This window comes from Petaurus breviceps, unplaced genomic scaffold (assembly GCF_028583685.1).
Source record: "Petaurus breviceps papuanus isolate PSGF00001 unplaced genomic scaffold, PetGlider_PUasm1.0 187, whole genome shotgun sequence".
NCBI lineage: Eukaryota > Metazoa > Chordata > Mammalia > Diprotodontia > Petauridae > Petaurus > Petaurus breviceps.
This window is the reverse complement of record NW_027185799.1, coordinates 27,850,943-27,871,048: the sequence shown is the minus strand read 5'-3', so window position 1 is coordinate 27,871,048 and position 20,106 is coordinate 27,850,943. Positions and strand designations below refer to the sequence as shown.

The 20,106-nt window shown below is 37.9% G+C and overlaps 1 protein-coding gene across 2 annotated transcripts in view; it reads right to left on the bottom strand.

Moving 5' to 3' along the window:
* Positions 1 to 20,106, bottom strand: part of GLIS3 (GLIS family zinc finger 3) — a 606,152-nt gene that overhangs the window by 64,666 nt on the left and 521,380 nt on the right. For both annotated transcript variants that reach the window (XM_069090791.1, XM_069090792.1), the window contains one exon: positions 18,996 to 19,164. In XM_069090791.1, the coding sequence (XP_068946892.1) occupies positions 18,996 to 19,164 (169 nt within the window). The remainder of the gene's footprint in view (positions 1 to 18,995; positions 19,165 to 20,106) is intronic.

Below are 20,106 nucleotides of genomic sequence, written 5' to 3'. Positions count from 1 at the left end.
GAGAGAGAGAGAGAGAGAGAGAGAGAGAGAGAGAGAGAGAGAGAGAGAGAGAGAGAGAGAGAGAGAGAGAAGAGAGAGAGATTTGACTCATCTGATGCATCATAACCTGAAAATCTACAGACAGCATGGTATATTGGCTAGAATGAGACAGACCTAGCTTGAAAGCTTATCTCATGATCCTTACTAGCCATGTGATCCCAGAGGCAAGTCATTTAATCCCTCTAAGATCTATCTACTAAGTTAAAGATGGGTTATAAATAATTCGCCTTGGTAGACAGTGTTCCCATCCTGGGAGTTTCCTATAATAACCAAATCAGTTCTTTCTCATATTCACATATGCTGAGAATCTGTGGTTGGAAATGGACTATTCAAACAGATGGACCGATAGAATATGAAGTTCATCTGACATGTCTTAAAGTCTTAGAACATGAAATGTTTTGTAGAGGGATGTGAGAAAAGCACCCAAAACAATGCTGGACACAAACATTTCACATTAACCTCAGATCAACTTGAGAGGAATTCAACTGTGTTTATGTTGTATATGGAGGGAAGCCTCAGGACAAGAGCCCTGGGACACTTTGAGGTCATTGTTGGAAAGATTTACCTGAGGTGAGGTCCTAGAATAGGGTAGAGAGAGGAAGGGGACCATTAATCAATTGAAGTAATAATCAAAATGAGTCTTTACTAAGTACTTGTTATGAGTGTGATAGGGGCTGGAGATGCAAGGACAAAAGTAGAAAAATCCCTGTCCTCAAGAAGTTTACTTTGCTATTTCAATGAATTAGTCTTACCAACCAATAATGACATTTATAATAATGAATAATAATAATAATACCAATAATAATAGCTAACATTTATATAGCACTTACTATGTGCCAATCGGTACTAGTTAATAACATAATTATTTAATATATTATAAAATATATTATTTAATAATAATAATAACAACTAACATTTACATAGCATTTACTATGCACCAGTCACTATACTAGTTAATATGTAATTATTTAATATATTATGAAATGTATTATTTAATTATAATAATAATAACTAACATATTGCTTACTATGCGCTCAGTGCTTTACTATTATTATTTCATTTTATCATCAAAACAACCCTGGGAGGTGAATGTCATTATTATTCCTATTTTATAGATGAGGAAACTGATGCAAACAGTTGTTTCTACTTCCTGAAGAAGTATGAACACTGTCAGTAGCTTCTGAATTTGGGGAGCCCTGGGGCAAAGCTTCTTATGGCTTCACCCTAGTTGAGAACCTATGCACTCCATAAATGTTTGTTGTCATGGATAATGATATATTCTAAATGGTATGGCCAGTCTTCCTTGGTGCCATATTTAATTGCTAGTCAGATAATCTCATTGCCAGGAATCTTTCTGAAGAAATTACTTTGGTCACAAGAAAAACTCTCCATAACATGTGTCCTCAGCTGCGTCAGCTTCATTTTATCTTAGAAGAGAAGGTTGATGAGGACAAAGAGACCTTTTGCCTCCTCAGCTTAATTTTCTTAACCAAAGAAACAAATGTTGGTTATTTTTGGGAAAGGAAGTGAAGTTCCTGCTAGCATCCATTTCTCCTCATCGCTGATGAACAGAGACATTCACTCCTTTAATGGAAAAGAGATACAACCTCTTAGCAGCCAAGTCTCCCAACTGTCCCCACAGAGAGGAAATTACTGTGTTAATTTCAAAACCACATTGTTAAAGGCTTTAAGTATAGGCTTTCATACAACCAGTCTGTTTCATGCCAGATACAAGGAGCTTTGTAATATTCGAACATTAGATGTCTCAACTCAGGCTGGGACCAGTTGTGGGCTTATGCTTTGGAAGGCTGGCTCCGGGTTGTTTGCTGTTTCACAGAAAGCATATGAAAAGAGCATTCTCAAATAATAAAATAATGCCCTGGTTGTACTATATATTGCCTCGTGCTAACAATCCTTCAGTTTAGGTTAAGAAAATAAAAGGAATTCCATTTTACCTCAAGCTCTCCTTTCTAATATCATGACTCACTTTCCTGATTGAAAATGGAAAGGGATTAAGAAAACACCATCCTGGGCTTAATAGAAGGTAGATTTGTTTGGAATGTGGAAACAAAATAAATGTGACTGATTGGGATTCAGGCAGCAAGGGGAAATGACCTCTTTGGAACTTAAAAAGCAAGTCTTTCTTAGTGACAACCAAATTTCACTGATTTCTCATTTGTTGTTGTGACTAGTCTTTAAATGAAGCATTACTGGTGCTCTTAGAAGAGAACATATATAAAAAAATTGATGTTAAGAAAGTCATGTACCAAGACTCAAAGTTCTGTGTTGAATGACAGGCCATGCATTCAGACATCATCACTTTCTGATTCCCTGTGAATGATAATCATATAAGACCTTATGTTTGTGTAATTTTTTAAGGTTTGCCAAGCACCTTGCATATGTTATTTCTTCACAATAGCACTGTGAATGAGGTAATATTATTATCACCATTTTACTAATGAGAGAGAGTTGAGGCAAAATGAAGATAAGTGACCTGGCCAGGCTCACACAACTGATAAGTGACCGATGTAAAATTCAACATCAGGTCTTCCTGACTCGAAGTCTAGGGCTCTATCCTACCTTGCCTAGCTGTCTCATCAAGTAACAAATGGGGTAATTATTGGAGGGGAGTGTACATGATGAAGAAGGTGGGATAGGAAGTAGGATTCTACTTGAGCTCATTCACAACCTTATTCGAGAACCAGTTTGACTTGGATCTTTGGCCAAGGTGACTACAGCCCAGGTATAACTCTTCATTCATTTTACTGCTTATGTCTTTCAAGGGAAGAATAAGCTGGTAAATAATTTTCTCTTATTCATAAGAAATTTTAATGACCCTCCTTGGTCTTTAAATAGAATGCATTAAGTGGACACCTGTAACAGAAGAGACAAAATTCATTCATTCAGAGAACCTATTGACCTGTCCAATGTTTGTAGTCTTAGAGGAAGCATGGATTTGTTCTGTGAATAACCAAATGGATCAGTTTGAAGGAAGAATGACTTTTGTGGGCCACTCTCCAAGGAAATAAGCATTGCTCTGTGGAAGAGCAGTTCCTATGGGCTACTGTTTGAGGAGAATGTCTTAGGAAAGCAGCTTCATTCCTCTTGTACAGAAAGCTCTCCAGCTCAAACAGAGAAAATGATGATCATGATTATTTTTGCCATTAACCAGTCACTGACAGTAAAAGGTATAGAAGAGGCAATAACATGATTTCTAACAAATAGGCTTTAAAAAAAGCTGTCAGAGGCTCACTTTTTAAAAACTACTTTTGCCTTTTTTTCTCCTTTTCCCATGATCAAGATAACTCTTCTACACTTATCCTTCAGTGTCGAATAGTTCCTTTATAGTCTCTTATTTGGGTCTTTAGGAATAGTCATGATGACACATATATTATTTTTCATTGGGGAAACCATAACATGTAGGCAATAGTGGGTGCCTCCCCTGACAGTCTGAACAAATCCTACAGGTGCTCACAAGGTGATGCACAGCTATTTTGAGTCTCCTTCGAAAACATCCCATGTGGCACAGGCAACCAAGTGGGGGGTTGATTTCAGAGATTCCTGTTCTCAGTTTATAGTCTCAGAAAAGGACTTTTCCCCCTGCAATTCTCAACATAGAATAAAGAAAGGGAATAGTTTTTTTTTTGGTCTTTATTAATTTTTTTGTTTACTTTTAGTTTACAAGATTCAATTCCACAATTCCTTGAGTTTCAAATTTTTTCTCCCTCCCTCCCCCCCCCATGACAGCATATAATCAAGTATAGGATCTGCAAATACTTTCACATTAGACATTATTCAGGTTATAAAGACGGATTGTATGAGATGGAATGAAAAATGGTAAAGAGGAAATAAAACCAAACAAGAAAAAGAAAAAAATCAGGTAGTTTGCTTCAATCTGGATTCAAACTCAGTCTTTCTAGTTCTTTCTCTGGATGTAGACATCTCTATCCATCATGAGTCTTTTGGGATTGACTTATATCACTGCATTGCTGAGAAGAGTCCAGTCTATTAAAGTTGGTCATCACACACATGTTGTATCTGTAATTCTGTACAAATTTCTCCTGGTTCTACTCTTCTTACTCAGCATCAGCTCATAAAAGCCTCTCCAGGTGAATATGAAGTCCATCTGCTCCTCAGGGAATAGTTTTAATAGAGAAGCAGAGCAAGATGCTGAACAGAGTGACCACTTTAGGAGCCAGAAAGACTTGGGTTCAAGTTCTTCCTCTAACATGTGCTGTGTCTCTGACCCTGGACAAGTCATACTTTGCAGGGCTCTAGTCAACTTAGTCTGTAAGATGCAGAGAAGGTGACAGCCTCCACTGACTCATGGAGTTTCCTTTTTCTGGGAATTCCATACTCTAATAAAGTAACATATCTAATCCCTATTCTCCCCTCACATACCCATATAAGTGTGTTTGTGTGCATGTATAGATACACATATACCCCATAGATAGGTAGCTAGTGACTATATGTATGTCCATGGACACATACATATACTAGGGACCTATATATTGGGCAGAGATATGTGTATATGCGTGTACCAGCACACATACATACATGTACGTATACATACACGTACCAGTAGGTACATATATATTATGTATGTATGTGAGTACATATGTATATGTATAACACTTGCATATATACATAGGCAGTGGAGCAATACAGGGGATAGAGTGTGAAGACTACAGACCAGAAGACCTGAGTTCAAATCTATTTTCAGATACTTGCTACCTATGTGATCTTGGGCAAGTTACTCAATCTCTATTTATTCAACTGTGGGAATAATAATAATCCCCATTTCCCAGGGTGGTTGTGAGGATTAAATGAGACAATATTTGTAAAGTGCCTGACATGGAATAGAAATTACATAAATTCTAGATGTTAGTATTATGTCTATACGTGTCATCTTAGACACACAGTATATAGACATGCATATGTATATAGAGAAAGAAACACATGGCTGTATAGATCTACACATATCTCTCTATGAGATATGTATATTATACTTACATATATGCATACATATAGGTCTCATACAACATGTCCCAAAAATCTTAGTGCCAGTTCAGTTTTAAGTCTGAAACTATACTGACTTTTGGAATTATACACATACATGCATATATACACATACATACACACATTTATTACATGTACAAGTGTGTGTGTGTGTGTGTATAAACTCAGTGACTGTTCAAACTCTTGGCAAGTCATAACTGCTTTTTGAGGGCACTAAGGGCCCCAAATGCCTCTCTTGATTTGAACAGCAAGAAAATAAGGTCAAATCTCCCTCCCCTGCTCACTAACTACCCCACAGGGTTGTTTAATTGTCTTCTGTGACTATCTAACTATTACACAGCCTAGTTCCGAGGGAAATGTAAACCTTCAAGTATTACAGAAATGGAGTGAACAATTTTCATTGTTTGATTTTGGGATGGGATATATGGGAACCAGCTGGACTATTGATGCTTTTCAAGTCTCTCTTCTTTCCAGTAACTGCCTGCTTCCTGGGTTCTGGTTGAATGGGAAATGGAGTGGGAATGGGAAATGGTAAAATATATAAGAGAGAACCAAAGAACAGATTCCTGGGCTAGCCCTGATTTCGGGAAGATCTTTAGCCCAAAGAGCTAAATGAACATTGCTGATTTTCATGGCATCACTATAGACTTTAAAACTGGAAAAACCCTTAGAGATTAAAAAAGACCACAATTCCTTATTTTACAAATGAAGAAATTGAGGCCAAGAGAGGGAAGTGACTAGCTCAAGGACATACATGTAATAAAGTAGAATGATTATTGAAAACTGGGTCTTTTGATTCCAGGATCCAGGGCGCTATGGAACAGCTTTGTTTTCTCTCATTGAAATTTACTTGTTTCCTACTACACACAAACAGCTGTGCTAGGTGCATTGCGGGACACAAGGAAGCATTTTAAGACATGATCCTCATCCTCAAAAAGCTTATAATCTATTTGGGGGAGCGAGCAAGTCACAGATATCTACAAAATCAAACCCAAAAGTAAATGCTAAATGAATGTTATGAGCTTATAGTAGGGTTGATTCAGTATCATTTGGTCTAGTTAAAAGAAAGTTTTAGAGAGAGAAAAGAAAGTGAAATGGGTCCATGAGGAAGAGTAAGATTCAGATTGGCCCAAAAAGATAAAGTGGAGGATCCAGGTTCCAGAGCTTCCTGAAGGCCAGGAAAAGGATTGACAACATCACTTAGTAAGCAACAGGAAGGTATTAAAATTAGAAGCAGGGCATGAAAAAATGGCATGGGTAAAATATATATATATATATATACACATATTCTCTATATCTATGAAATCATAGGTCTAGCCCTTTTTCTATGCTTATATTGTATCCCTTTACTATAATTTAAACTCAAGAACTCACAATATTTGGAATACAATGACTTGAAGTAAAAATACCCTAGCCCCTGGACTTAGTGTATAACCTAAAGTAATGTCTCTGGATTTCAGTTTCCTCATTTGCAAAATGAGAGGGTTTGCCTAGATTGCCTCTAATTTCCAGTTCAGCTCTAGATCTATGATTCTAAATCCCTTTGGTGGAAGGGATTGTATCTTATCTAATCCTGCACATCTCTCAGAAACACTTAATAATGCTCTTTGCAGAACAGGCACTTAATAAACATTTATTTTGTGGTATTTGAGGTATGGGGAGAGGAAGAGGTTAAAGCACTATGCATGTTCAGGGCTGGAGGGGATGGTTGCACAGAGGGGTCGGTGAGAAAGGATGTTGGGAAGGTGGATAAGAGCTGAGGTCTCTTTTTTTCTGTCTGAGGTATCTATCAAGGGACTTCACATTTCCAGCTCTTTCTTTAGAAATGGGACATCTATGAAATTCAGCAAAGTACACACACAGAAAGATGGAGAAAGGTACAGAAATGGAAGAAACCACATGTCAGTGTTCCCAGAGTGATATAACAATGCCCCATTTGAAACATTAATGGATAATGAACGAAAACCAGTCAGAACTGCCAGGTACTGCCCTTAGTGACGACTTGAGGAAATGGAATCCTTTCTCTGGGGCGGATACTTTGATGAATTTCTTGTTATTCTCTCTAATGTCTCCTCTAGTTATTTCAGGTTCAATGTCTTTCTTCTTTCAAGCTAGGCTGTACATTCCTGAGGGAGACTCTTTGCCCTTTTTTTCTTCTTTAATCCACAGGTAGTTCAGTACTGCCATAATAAGAGGGGTCATTTATATAGTACTTTAAGGCTTATAAAGTACTTTACCTACATTATCACATGTTATCCTTACAGTAATACCATGAGGGAAGTATCACAGGTATTATTTTCATTATTTTACAGATGAGGACACTGAGGCTTGGAAAACTTAGCTTGAGTGACTTGTCCATGGTAAAATACCTGGAAATGTCAGAAATGGGATTCATATTCAAGTTATTCCCAACATGAAAGAATGAATGAAGGGATGGATGGATGGATGATATAGTGATTAAATGCTTACATACACAACATTAAACATAACTTAGGTTCAAATTCCACCTGACCAAGCCCCTTGCTCTTTCCAAAGAGATAATAGATGAATGAATGAATATTTAAATCCCTTACTAGCAGTAAGTTAAAAGCATGGGAAACCTCTTATTGTCTAGTATCACAGAATCAAAGATTTCAGAAGTCATCTAGTCTAACCTATACCTGAGACAAACTCCCCTACACAGAGTGATTCTATATCAATCTTCTGCTTGAAGACTCTAATGGAGGAGGAACCATTCCCTTCCCAAGAATCTCATTTCACTTTTGAACAATTCTTAACTGGCAGCAAGTTTTCCCATATAGAACCCCCTACTCCCCTAGGCTCTTCTAAAACTAAACACTTCTAATTCATTGGAGTGATTGTCATATAGTATGGTCTCCAGTTTCTTCTCATTTTGGCCACTGTCCTGTGAATACACTCCAGTTTGTCAATGTCCTTTCTAAAATAAGTTCCTACTGTACTGGATGGAGGGCCCCATGTATAATGGAAAAAGAACATTTTATTCTCACAGATTTGACATTCTTTCAGACAAGATGCATACACACACCCACAAACTGGTAACTTACTATTTGATCCTATATAGCCTAATTATAGCTTCTTAAAGCCCAACTTCTTTCCACACTCAAAGTAATAATGTGGTGACTACCCTTATTTTTCCAACCAGATTAATATAGCGTGGCATACAACTAATTAATGACCTACCAACATCCTGACTTTCATTGTAGATGAAAAGTCATACTGGCTTATACACTTTGACATGTAATAAATGTATCAATTACCATAATAAACTTGAAGCTGTATTAAATGATAGAGAAGAATACTACTTAAACCAATTAAGTGATGTGTCATTTTGATAATCTTAAAAGATAAAGATGAGCCCTCACCAAATAAAGAGAATTTGCATTTATTTTGTTTTAATGTATTAAATATCAAAGAGCTTGACTCTAACCAAAGGTGAACCTTTCATGACTTCTTACTATGACTCAGACCTTTTTATTAACAAGTTCTAGCTAAGCAAATGATGAATAAATAGCCCCCAAACAGGAAAAATGCCAATTTCCTGCTTAAAAATTGCAAAGTGTGATAAACCCATTTCCGTTAAGAAAACTGCTTTAGTTTTTGCTGGGGAATTTCCCAGCTAAACACAGAGTAAGAGGCATTAAGCCAAATGCTTCATGTAGGCAAATTTCCTCTTACTCTTTGCATGTGGAGAAATAATACAAACACTTAATAATTCAATTCTATTTTCTGTTCTCCTTCCCCAAAACCTAATGAAGTAGAGGTGACCTGCCCAATTCAACATGGCTGACAAAAAGTATATAACTCAGGCCACTGTTCCGTTGCTGCTGGGTAGGACTCTCAGTGGAGATTTTATAATTCACTGATATAAATCCTCCTCCTTCTTCTCCTTCACCGTGTTCTCACTCCTATTAACACTCCTTTGGCACTTGCAATTACTTTGTAGCTTCCTCTGTCACTCAAATAGGAACCATTTGTCCATTTTAGTGTTCCTGACTTAGATGCTAAGTTATATGAGGGCAGGCACTGTCTGTCTTATTCACTTGATAGGGCATATCATTCACTTATCAATGCCTTCATTTATTCAATGAGCATGTATTAATCCTGTGCTCTGATTTAGGTGCTGGGCATATAACGACAAAAGAAAAATTGCCTAGCACTCAAAGAAATTGTATTCTATTAGAAAACAATACGCAAACTAATATACTGGATAATTTGAGAATGGAGAAAGTAATAATAATCAAAAGGATCACAAAAAGGTTCCTAGATCAGTTGGCACCTGAGTTGTGTCTTGAAAAAAGCTAAGCATGGGGTGGCTAGGTGGCACAGTGAATAGAGCAATGGCCCTGGAGTCAGGAGGACCTGAGTTCAAATCCAGCCTCAGACACTTAACAAAAAAACTAGCTGTGTGACCTTGGGCAAGTTACTTAACCCCAAATTGCCCTCCAAAAAGCAAAAAAAAAAAAAAGGTAAGCATTCAGAGAAGGGGAGGTGAGGCAGGCATACATTCCATGGAGTACCAAGTTCAGAGTACAACACTTTGTCCTGAATGGGGAGTGAATAAAGTAGAGATGCTTTATAGGTGCTTTATAAATGCACATAAAGCTTTAGGTGCTTTATAAATGCACATGTATATATATATATATACTGTATTGGTGCTGACATGTTTTAATTGCTTTTCATATGAAAACAATGCATTTAAATCCAATAGTAATACCTCTCTGTGCTTCTTTTGGAGAAATGAGTAAGTTTAGAATAGAGACCATCTCTAAGAAGAGTAACAAATAGAATAATATCTCCCCTAGGCTGCTGACGATATCAATCAGTAGCTTATCCAAGTGACCAAGAAGTGGATGTAATAGCTCCCTAAATTTTTGCAGAGCTATAAAGGAGGCAAGGAAATTGTTCTACTCTTGTCATCTTTTAAGGATCATTATGGCTATTGATAATGAGATGAAATGGAGCAATGGAAATTTTAGATTGATCACCACTGAACTCCACGATGTTGCTGAAAAGAGTTCACAGTGAAGCCAAATGCAAAGAGATGATTAAGGAAAAAAAAGTCTTGTGGCTAATGCCATTTACAATAGAGCTGAAAATGAGCTCCCTTGTGACAAGAAGTCACATTTGCCTCAACTTACAAGAATATATGGAATATCTTCCAAGATTTCCTTTCTCCATTGACTAGAATGGAGAGTATGGCTATCATTTGTACAGCCCTAGTGATAGATATTGTAAGAAGTTGTTAAATGAAACATGGTACTTTTACCTTTCACCCTGAAGCAGCTCATATAAAAGTCTTTGAAGATGTGGACAAGAAATTGAGAGATTTTAAATGTACAGTTTGTTGGTGGGTTTTTTTTAAAAGCAATTGGGATTAAGCAACTTGCTCAAGGTTACATGGCTAGTTATTTTTTGTGTGGGTGCCAAGTATCTGAGGCTGGAACCAATCCGGGGTCTCCTGACACTGGGGCCGGTGCTCTTACTACGCCACCTGGCTGCCCCAAAGTGTTTTTTTTTCCTTTTCTTTTTTTTTGGAGGGCAATTGGGGTTAAGTGACTTGCTCAAGGTCACACGGCTAGTTTTTAGTGTTAAGTGTCTGAGGCCATATTTGAACTCAGGTCCTCCTGACTCCAGGGCCAGTGCTCTATTCACTGCGCCACCTAGCCACACCTGTTGGTGTTGTTTTTAATACAGTATCTCCCCCTCCCCCCCCCCCAAAAAAAAGATTCCTAAGACATGTTAACATAACCATGTCATAGAGTGACTGGTACAAAAAAAGAAACAAGATCTACTGTTCAGAGGATGATAGAACTAAAGCCAGAAGGAACCTCAAAAGCTACTGAATGCAAACACCTGCCCTGTATCATTCAGATGAGGAAACCAAAGCACAAGAAGATGGAGTGTACTTGTTCTAAGTCACATAAGTAACAAGCGTCAATAGCTGGCATTTTCATTCAGGTCCTCTGACTCTAGAGCCTTCACTCTCACTTGAATTCCCAATCATTCCTTTGGGATTAGTTGTTAATCAGTTAATCACTTAAGCTATCAAATGATGTGGAGAGTTTGCTTATGAGTGTTGCTCCCAGAATCCACCTATGCCCAAGGGAAAATGGACTAGCACTGAGTTCAGGGATGGATGAAGGGTCCAGTACAAGGGTTCTTTTTTTTCACATCCTAAACCTGTTTACTAATCTGGCAAAACCTATGAATCCCTTCTCAGAATAATATTTTTAAATGCATAAAATAAAATGCATAGAATTATAAAGGAAACCAATTACATTGAAATGCAGTTTTAAGAGTTCATAGACAACAGGTCGAGAACCTCTGGTGTAGTGGAATAGCTATCTTATCTCTTATACCAGTCAGTTAGACACTTAAACATTTATTAAGCACCTATTACATACCATGGTCAGCTAGGTGGTGCAGTGGATAGAGCAGTGAGCTTGGAATCAGGAAGACGTCTTCCTGAATTTAAATCTGGCCTTGGACACTTACTATTTGTGTGACCCTGGGCAAGTCACTTAACCCTGTTTGCCTCAGTTTCCTCATCTGTAAAATGAGCTGGAGAAGGAAATGATAAACCACCCTAGTATTTCTGCCAAGAAAACACCAAATGGGATCACAAAGAGTAGGACATGACTAAAAACAACTGAACAAAAACTATGTGCCACACACTGTACTAAGTGCTAGAGATACAAATACAGATAAAAACAAAGTCCTTGACACCATTCCCCGGAGGTTTCAATGCTTTTATCATTAGAATGTCTACCTTGTCCTGATTGGTGCCTGCCTCATCCTACCTACTACTTCAGGCAGGCCATAACCATGATTCTCTTCACTCTCTACCCTGTCCCCCACCTCCAAGCATCTTCTCCATATAGTCTTGTCAATTGCCTTGCTGGTACCCTCCTGTGCCCTTTCCCCCAACTCCATTTTGGAACCATAATCAATTAGCTGCTGTTTCTCCTAGAAGAGGTATATCAATCTGCTCTCCTATGGCCCCACTCGGGACCATGATACTCCTCCTTAGCCACCCCTTTATATGTGTCCCCTATTGGAAGTTAAGAGGGCCCCTGAGAGCAGGGTCTGGTTAAACTTTTGTGTGTCTCCTCCTAGCACTCAGCCTAGTGCTTGTCACAGAGTAAGCACTTAAATACTTTCATGGAATCATTCATTCATTTTGTGCAAATTCTTCTCCCCCCCCCCCACTCCTGCCACACATGTGAGAGGATAGGTATAGGTCCAGGCTTATGTTGATGGAGAGGTACTTAACTTCCTAGTGTTTTGGTTTCCTCAACTATAAAATGAAGGAATTGGACCAAATGGCCTCTGAGGTCTCTTCAGGTTTTAGATCTATGATCTAAGTTTTATAATTCTATAACTATCCCAAATGACACAATCTCTTGAAAACCTTCTTAAATTCCAAGGGTTTAACTCTCATCTCTATGCAGGTGATTCCTAGACTCTGTATATCCCTGATTCCTCTTCTTTGTTTCAGTCCCATATTTCCTAATTTACTACTGTGACTATTGCACATTTCAAATTAGATATCCTGGTAACATCATAACTCAACATGTCCAAAAATGAACTCATTAACTTTTCTCTCAAACTCTCATCTCATCTCATCTCATCTCATCTTCCTCATTTCTGCCTCAGTCACCACAACTCTCTTGGTCTACCAGATTCCTAATCTTGGCATTATCCTGGTCTTCTTCTTATCCTACATATCTATTCAGTTGCTAAAGCTTACCTTTTCTACATTCATGACATCTCTTGGATTTGACCCTTTCTTTCTACTCATGCAGCCATTCTTAGGGTCAGGTCCTCTTCACCTCTCACCAAAATTATTGCAATCACCTTCTCCTGGGTGTCCTTGCTTCTCAAATTTCTCACCATTCTTCTCTGTTCTCTAGATGGTATATATATATATAGATGTAATGGGAATGTAAATTTTTAAGATCTTCCCTGCCCCTAGGCTAAAGTGCATCTGTAGCCTGGGGTGGGAGGCTTGTTTTTCAGTAGAAAATTTTTGATTGGCCAGTTGGTTGCAGTTGATGCATAAGGTTGTTACATTCTCTGAGCCAGGAGAAGGCTATATAAACCCTGATTTGAGGCTTTGCTTTGGGGCTCTCTTTGAGAAGTGTTGTGTCATTCGATCAGATGAGACTCTGGGAAGCCGTTGTTGAGAGTCCCCCGGCTTTGAAAAACCAAGATGTTGATTTGGTATGGATGTAATGGTTGGACAGTTTGGAAACCTGTCTACTTGATCTGTTTCTCTGTCTTGATAATTCTGTCTGTATACTCTGAAGTTTGGGGTGCTGACCTTTTTCCCCTGAACTAGGTAAATGATACATATTTGACTGATTAAAGTAAGCTTGTTAACTCATTTTGAGTTGCTTTCCTTTAACAAAGCAGATCCAAGAACCTGTGTTGGCAGCCACCTTGGGGACGCTGGGGTGCTTGCTGATACGATATAATTTTCCTTAATTCCAGATCTGACAGTGAGACTCTCCTACTCATTTATCTCCAGTTCATTCCTCTTGCCTTCAGGATAAAATATATATTCCTCTCCTTAGGTTTTATAACCCAATACAACCTTTCCTGCAACTACTATGTGTCAGGCATGGTATTAAGAGGTGGGGATACAGAGAAAGGCAAAAGACCATTCCTGAACTTGCAGTCTGATGGAGAAGATAACATACCAACAAATGCATACAGACTACATGAAAGATAAAGATCTTACTAAGAAAAAATCCCCTGGATTAGATGGATTCGTAAATAAATTCTACCAAATATCTAAAGGATGATTAATTGTAATAAAATATAAACTATTTGGAAAAAATAGGCAAAGTGGTATTAACAAATACTTTTTATGACACAAATACAATGCTGATACCTAAACCAGGAAGAGCAAAAACAGAAAGAAAACTATATACCAATTTTTTAAATGAATATTGACACAAAACTTTTAAATAAAATACTAGTGAGGAAATTATAGCAATATATCACAAAGATAATATACTGTGACCTGGTGAGATTTTGCCAGGAATGCAGTGCTAGTTCAATATTGTGAAAACTATTAGCATAATTGACCATAACAATAATTAAATCAATAGAAATCACGTTCTTATTTCAATAGATGCAGAAAAAGCTTTTGACAAAATGCAACAATTATTCCAATTAAAAACATTAGAAAGCATAGGAATAAATGGATCTTTCCTTAAAATGATAAGTATCATCTATTTAAAATCATCAGCAAGCATTATCTGTAATGGCAATAAGCTAGAAGCCTTCTCATTGAGAACAGGGGTGAAGCAAGGATGGCCATTATCACTATTCTTATTTAATATTGTACTAGAAATGCTGTCCATAGACATAAGAGAAGAAAAAGAAATTGAAAGAATTTGAATAGGCAATGGGGAAACAAAACCACCATTTTTTGCAGATGAAATGATGCTTTACTTGGAGAATCCTAGAGAATCAACTAAAAGTCTAGTGGAGGGGATGGCTAGGTGGTACAGTGAATAGAGCACCATCCCTGGAGGCAAAAGGATCTGAGTTCAAATCTGGCCTCAGACACATAACACAGAACAAGCCATATGACCTTGGCCAAGTCACTTAACCCCAATTGCCCTGCCTTTCCCCCTCCAAGAAAAAAGAAAGAAAAAATCTAGTTGAAATAATTAATAACTTTAGAAAAAATTATAAAATAAAGCCACATAAATCATCAGCATCTCTAAATATTACCAACAAAGTTCAATAGCAAGAGATAGTGAAAGTCCATTTAAAATAACTGTAGACAACACAAAGTTCTTGGGAGTTTACTTGCCAAGACAAGATTAGAAACTATATCAACATAAGTATAAAACACTTTTCACACAAATAAAGTCAGACCTCAACAAGTCAATATAAAAAATGACAATTTCACCTCAATTAATTTATTCATTGCCATACCAATGAAACTACAAAAAATATTTATATACCTATGTTATAGGAATGTAAATTTTTAAGATCTTCCCTGCCCCTAGGTTAAGGGTATTTGGAGCCCGGGGTGGGAGGCTTGTTTTGCAGGAACGCCCACACCTTGGTGCTTTGTGATTCGGCAGTGTGTCAAGAGGGGATATTACATTCTCTGAGCCAAGAGAAGGCTATAAAAGCCCTGATAGGAGGCTTTGCTTTGGCTCTCACTTTGAGAAGTGTTGTGTGATTTGACCAGATGAGACTCTGGGCAGCCGTTGAGAGCCCCCTAGCTTTGAAAACCCTGATGTTGATGCTTCCCTCTCTGGTAACTGTGATTTGGTATGGATTTAATGGTTGGACAGTTTGGGAGCCTGTCTGATATGTTTCTCTGTCTTCTAACTTCTGTGTGTATACTCTGAAAGTTTGGGGTGCTGACCTTTTCCCCCTGAACTAGGTAAACGATATATGTTGATTGATTAAAGTATGCTTGTTAACTCATTTTGAGTTGCTTTCCTTTAGAAAAGCAGATCTAAGAACCTGTGTTGGCAGCCACCCTGGGGATACTGGGATGCCTGCTGCTACAACGTACAAAAAATAATAAAATTCATCTAGATAAACGCAAAGTCAAGAATATCAAGTGAACCAAGGAAAAAATATGTGAAGGAAGGTAGTTTAGTAATACTAGATCTCAAACTGTATTATGAAGTGGTGATTATCAAAACAAGGTGGTATTGGCTAAGAAACAGAGGGTGGATCTGGGGAATAAATTAGATATATAATGCACAATAGTAAATGATGATATTAATCTAGTGTTTGATAAACTTGAAAATCCATGCTTTATGGACAATAACTCACTATTTGAAAAAAAAAACTGCTGGGAAAACTGGAAAGTATTTTGGCAGAAACTAGGCATAGTCCAACATTTCACATCATATACCAACACAAGGTCAAAATGGATACATGATTTAAACAAAAAGGGTGATATAAACAAATTAGTGGAGCATGGAATAATTTATCTGTCAGATCTATGGGGAAGAATTTGTGACAGAGAGAGAGAGAATGAGGGAGGGAGAGAGGGAGAGAGAGAGAGAAAGAGAAAGAGAGAGAGAGAGAGAGAGAGAGAGAGAGAGAGAGAGAGAGAGAGAATGAGAATTACAAGGTATAAAATGGATAAATTTGACTACATTAAATTAAATTTGCACAAACAAACCAATATAGCCAAGATTAGAAGGGAAGCAGAAAACTGGGGGTAATTTTTACAGTAAGTTTCTCTGATAAAGGTCTCATTTTTCAATTATATAGAAAATATAGTCAAATTTATATGAAAAATTGATAGATGGTCAAAGGATATGAACAGGCAGTTTTCAGAAGAAATCAAAGCTATCTATAGTTATATGTAAAAATGCTCTAAATCACTATTGATTTGAGAAATGCAAATTGATAAACTCTTATGTACTACCTCATACCTATCAGATTGGCTAATATGACTAAAAAGGAAAATGACAAATGTTAGAGGGAATATGGGAAAATTGGGACACTAATGCACTGTCAGTGGAATTATAAACTGATCCAAACATTCTGGAAAGCAATTTGGAACTATTTCCTAAAGGGTCAAAAACTGCATGCTATTTGATCTAGTGGTAGCATAACTAGGTCTGTACCCTAAAGTGATCAAAGGGAAAAGAAAAGGAGCTATACGTACAAAAAATATTTATAGAGGCTCTTTTTGTGGTGGCAAAGTATTAGACATGGAGCGGATGTTCATTAACTGGAGAACAGTTGAATATATTGTGGTATATGATTGCAATGAAATACTACTATGCTATAAGAAATGATGAGCAAGATACTTTCAGAAAAGAATTGTAAAGACTTTCATGAACTGATGCAAAAATAAAGTGAGCGGAACCAGCAGAATTGTACAGAGTGACAGCAATATTGTACAATGGTCAACTGTGAATGACTTAGCTATTTTCAGCAATACAATGATCTAAGCCAATTCTGAAGGACTCATGATGAAAAAAGTTATCCACCTCTAGAAAATGAACTGATAGAGTGTGAATGCAGATTGAAGCATACTATTTTGTATTTTATTTTTTCATTTTTTTGGGGGGGTCTGTGTTTTCTTTAACAAAATGACTAATATGGAATTTTTTTGCATAACTGCTTGTGTATAACCTATATCAAATTGCTTGCTTCCTCTATGAGGAGGAAGGGGACAGAAGGAGGGAGAAAATTTGGAACTCAAAAATTAAAAAAAAATTGTTAAAATTTTACATGTAATGGGAAAAAGTTTGAGTGCAAAAAAGAGACAAACTGGAGATAATTAACAGAGGGAAAGGACTAGAATTAATAAGGAATGGGAAGGGCTTCCTATAGAAAATGGGATTTTAGCTGGGACTTGAAGGAAGCCAGGGTAGCCAGGAGGTACAGATAAAGAAGGAGAACTTTCCAGGCATGGGGGACAGCCATTGAAAGTTGTCAGAATTTCTAGGTGGAGGGTTTTGTTTGAGGAATAACAAGGAGGCCAGTTTCATTCGATCAAAGAATTATAGGGTGGGTTGGAGGTATAAGGTGTAAAAATATTGGAAACATTGAGGTGAAGGGGGACTACATTTTAAAGGGCTTTGAATGGCAAACAGGGTTTTATATTAGAGTTTGGAGGTGATATGGAGCCACTGGAGTTTTTTGAGTAGAGGAGGGACATGTTTGCATCTGCCTTTTAGGAAAATCATTTTGGCAGATGAATGGAGGATGGATTGGAATGAGGCAAGACCTGTGGCAAGGAGACCAATTAGCAGGCTATTAAAATACTGGAATGCAAGCTCCTTGAATGCAGAAACCACTTTTTATATTATTTTGGTCTCTATAGTGCTTTGCACACGGTAGGCACTGAAATGCTTTTGGGATTGGATTCCATTACATACAATTTTTTAAATTATTTATTTATTTTTAGGTCTTTTTAGGTCTTTAGATCTCTTCATTTTAACAAGATTTAACAAGATCAAGATTTTGATCACAATTTTTTCTCCCTGTCTTTCCCCTACCCCTACCGCAAACAGCAAGCCCACTAAATAAATAACCCTTCCCCCAATCTGTTCTCCCCTATATCCTTCCCTCATCACCCCCTAACTTTGTAGCAGGGCATTACATACAACTTTGTGACAAGTTTCAATTCAATTCAACTAAAATATTTATTGAGTATCTACTTTGTACAAAGGCCTGAACTGAGCACTGGGGAGACAAAGATGGATATGCCACAGATGCCACTATCAAGGAGGAAGTTGCAATCTTATGGAAGGAGGGTGGGTCAGAAATCATGAATTTACAAGAAGAGTCAATACAAAAGTAACTGTGATACAAGGGAAAGTTGAGGGAAGGAATCCAAGTGCTAAAAGACCTTTCAGGAAGGAGAGATTGCTGTCACCTGGGAGGGTCAAAGAACCCATCAACCTGATGGGACAGCATCTTAGAAGAGCCTTAAAGGAAGGGAGGGAGGGGACTTTGACAGATAGGGAGTTATGATATTTTGATCAGCAGTCCTCTCAAAAACCTTTGGAAATAGTGTGTTCTTTTATGTTACAAAATAAAACCTTAAACTGATCAACAGACAACTGCGGTCATCTTAACATGGCCTACATATGTGACAACTGAACAGGAGGTGTTGAAACAACAGGGAAATTCTGCTGCTTTTTTCCCTGAAACAGACACTTTGTGTGACTGTCACTAATATCTTCTTTTCCCCCAAACAGGCGAAAAAAAAAAAACTAGGGGAAAAAAAAACAGAGAATGAGCAGACTGGATTCTTGTGAAATGTGTATGTACTTTTTAAATGTCACCTTTGGGTAAATCAACCCACCAATGTATTATTAATAAAATTTAGCAACTGTCAAATCATTTCTTGGTGCAGGGAGGCTTGGCTGTGTCACTGCTTAGGAGGAAGAGACAGATGGTCTTACCTTTCAGTTCCTGAGTCCACAGCTGAGAGAGGAGGTAACTGGGAGGAGGGGTTGTGGGGGCTCCCCTGTACATTATGTCCTGGAGAAGGGTGACTGACGGGATGTGGGGGAGGCCCAGCCCCAGCAGCTGTTCCACTCCGGCTTGAGTGAGTGCTGGAGAAAATCGTGGCTGAAATAAAAAAGGACGACAAGAAATTTAAGCTAAGCCACAAATAAAATAAAGCACGCATGCACACACACACGCACACACAAATGGGGGGATAAAAGGAAGAAAAGGCTTCATCCGTAGATGACTGACAAGAGACATGCAGGGGTGGGGAGGATGTGGGGAGGCTGGTTCTCGTAGTCCAATTCATTTGCTGAATATACACAGATTTTGTTTCAACTCATTATAGTGGGGTCCATCTATTCACAATCAGGCAGTTGACTGGCTAATACTTTCATCATTGTCACTGCAGCAAAGAGCTCCTCAGCCTGCACTGTGCTAGGAGCTGCCTTTTTGGCTTCTTCTTCAAGCACCACCCTTCCCTACAAACAACTTGTCTGAACCAGAATTACCTGAACTTCTAAGAGGAGGGGACTGGTGGTCCTCTATTTTATCACCTTTCAGTTTTTCAAGCATGGCAATAAATTAGTACACATATTTCTGATCCCTCTTACCATCTTATTGGTGGGGAGAGTTAGGGGCCTTGGGGGACAGTGAGGGGTGGCACAGGCTCAGTTGTATTCCATTTCCCACTATAGTTCAGATGTTCTTTATGGGACTCAGACCCTGTAACTACAAGAATCTCCTGGTGGTGATTCAAAGCAATGGGCACTAGCTGTTGTCAATTAATAGAACTGACATAGGTCATCTAGTCCAAGGATCCTCAGCTGGTTTTGGTGTTACATATCTCTGTCATTTTGGTGAACACTATAGACCTCTATTCAGAATAATGCTTTTAAAAGTATATAACAAAATACTTGGAATTCTAAAAGAAACCAATCAGAGTAGGGGAAAAATTTGTTTTCCATTCACAAATCCCTGGGAGATCTATGGACCCCAGATTGAGGGCCCTTGATTTAGTCCAAGTTCCTATTATCAGTACATTGAGTAAGTACCTAGTACCGT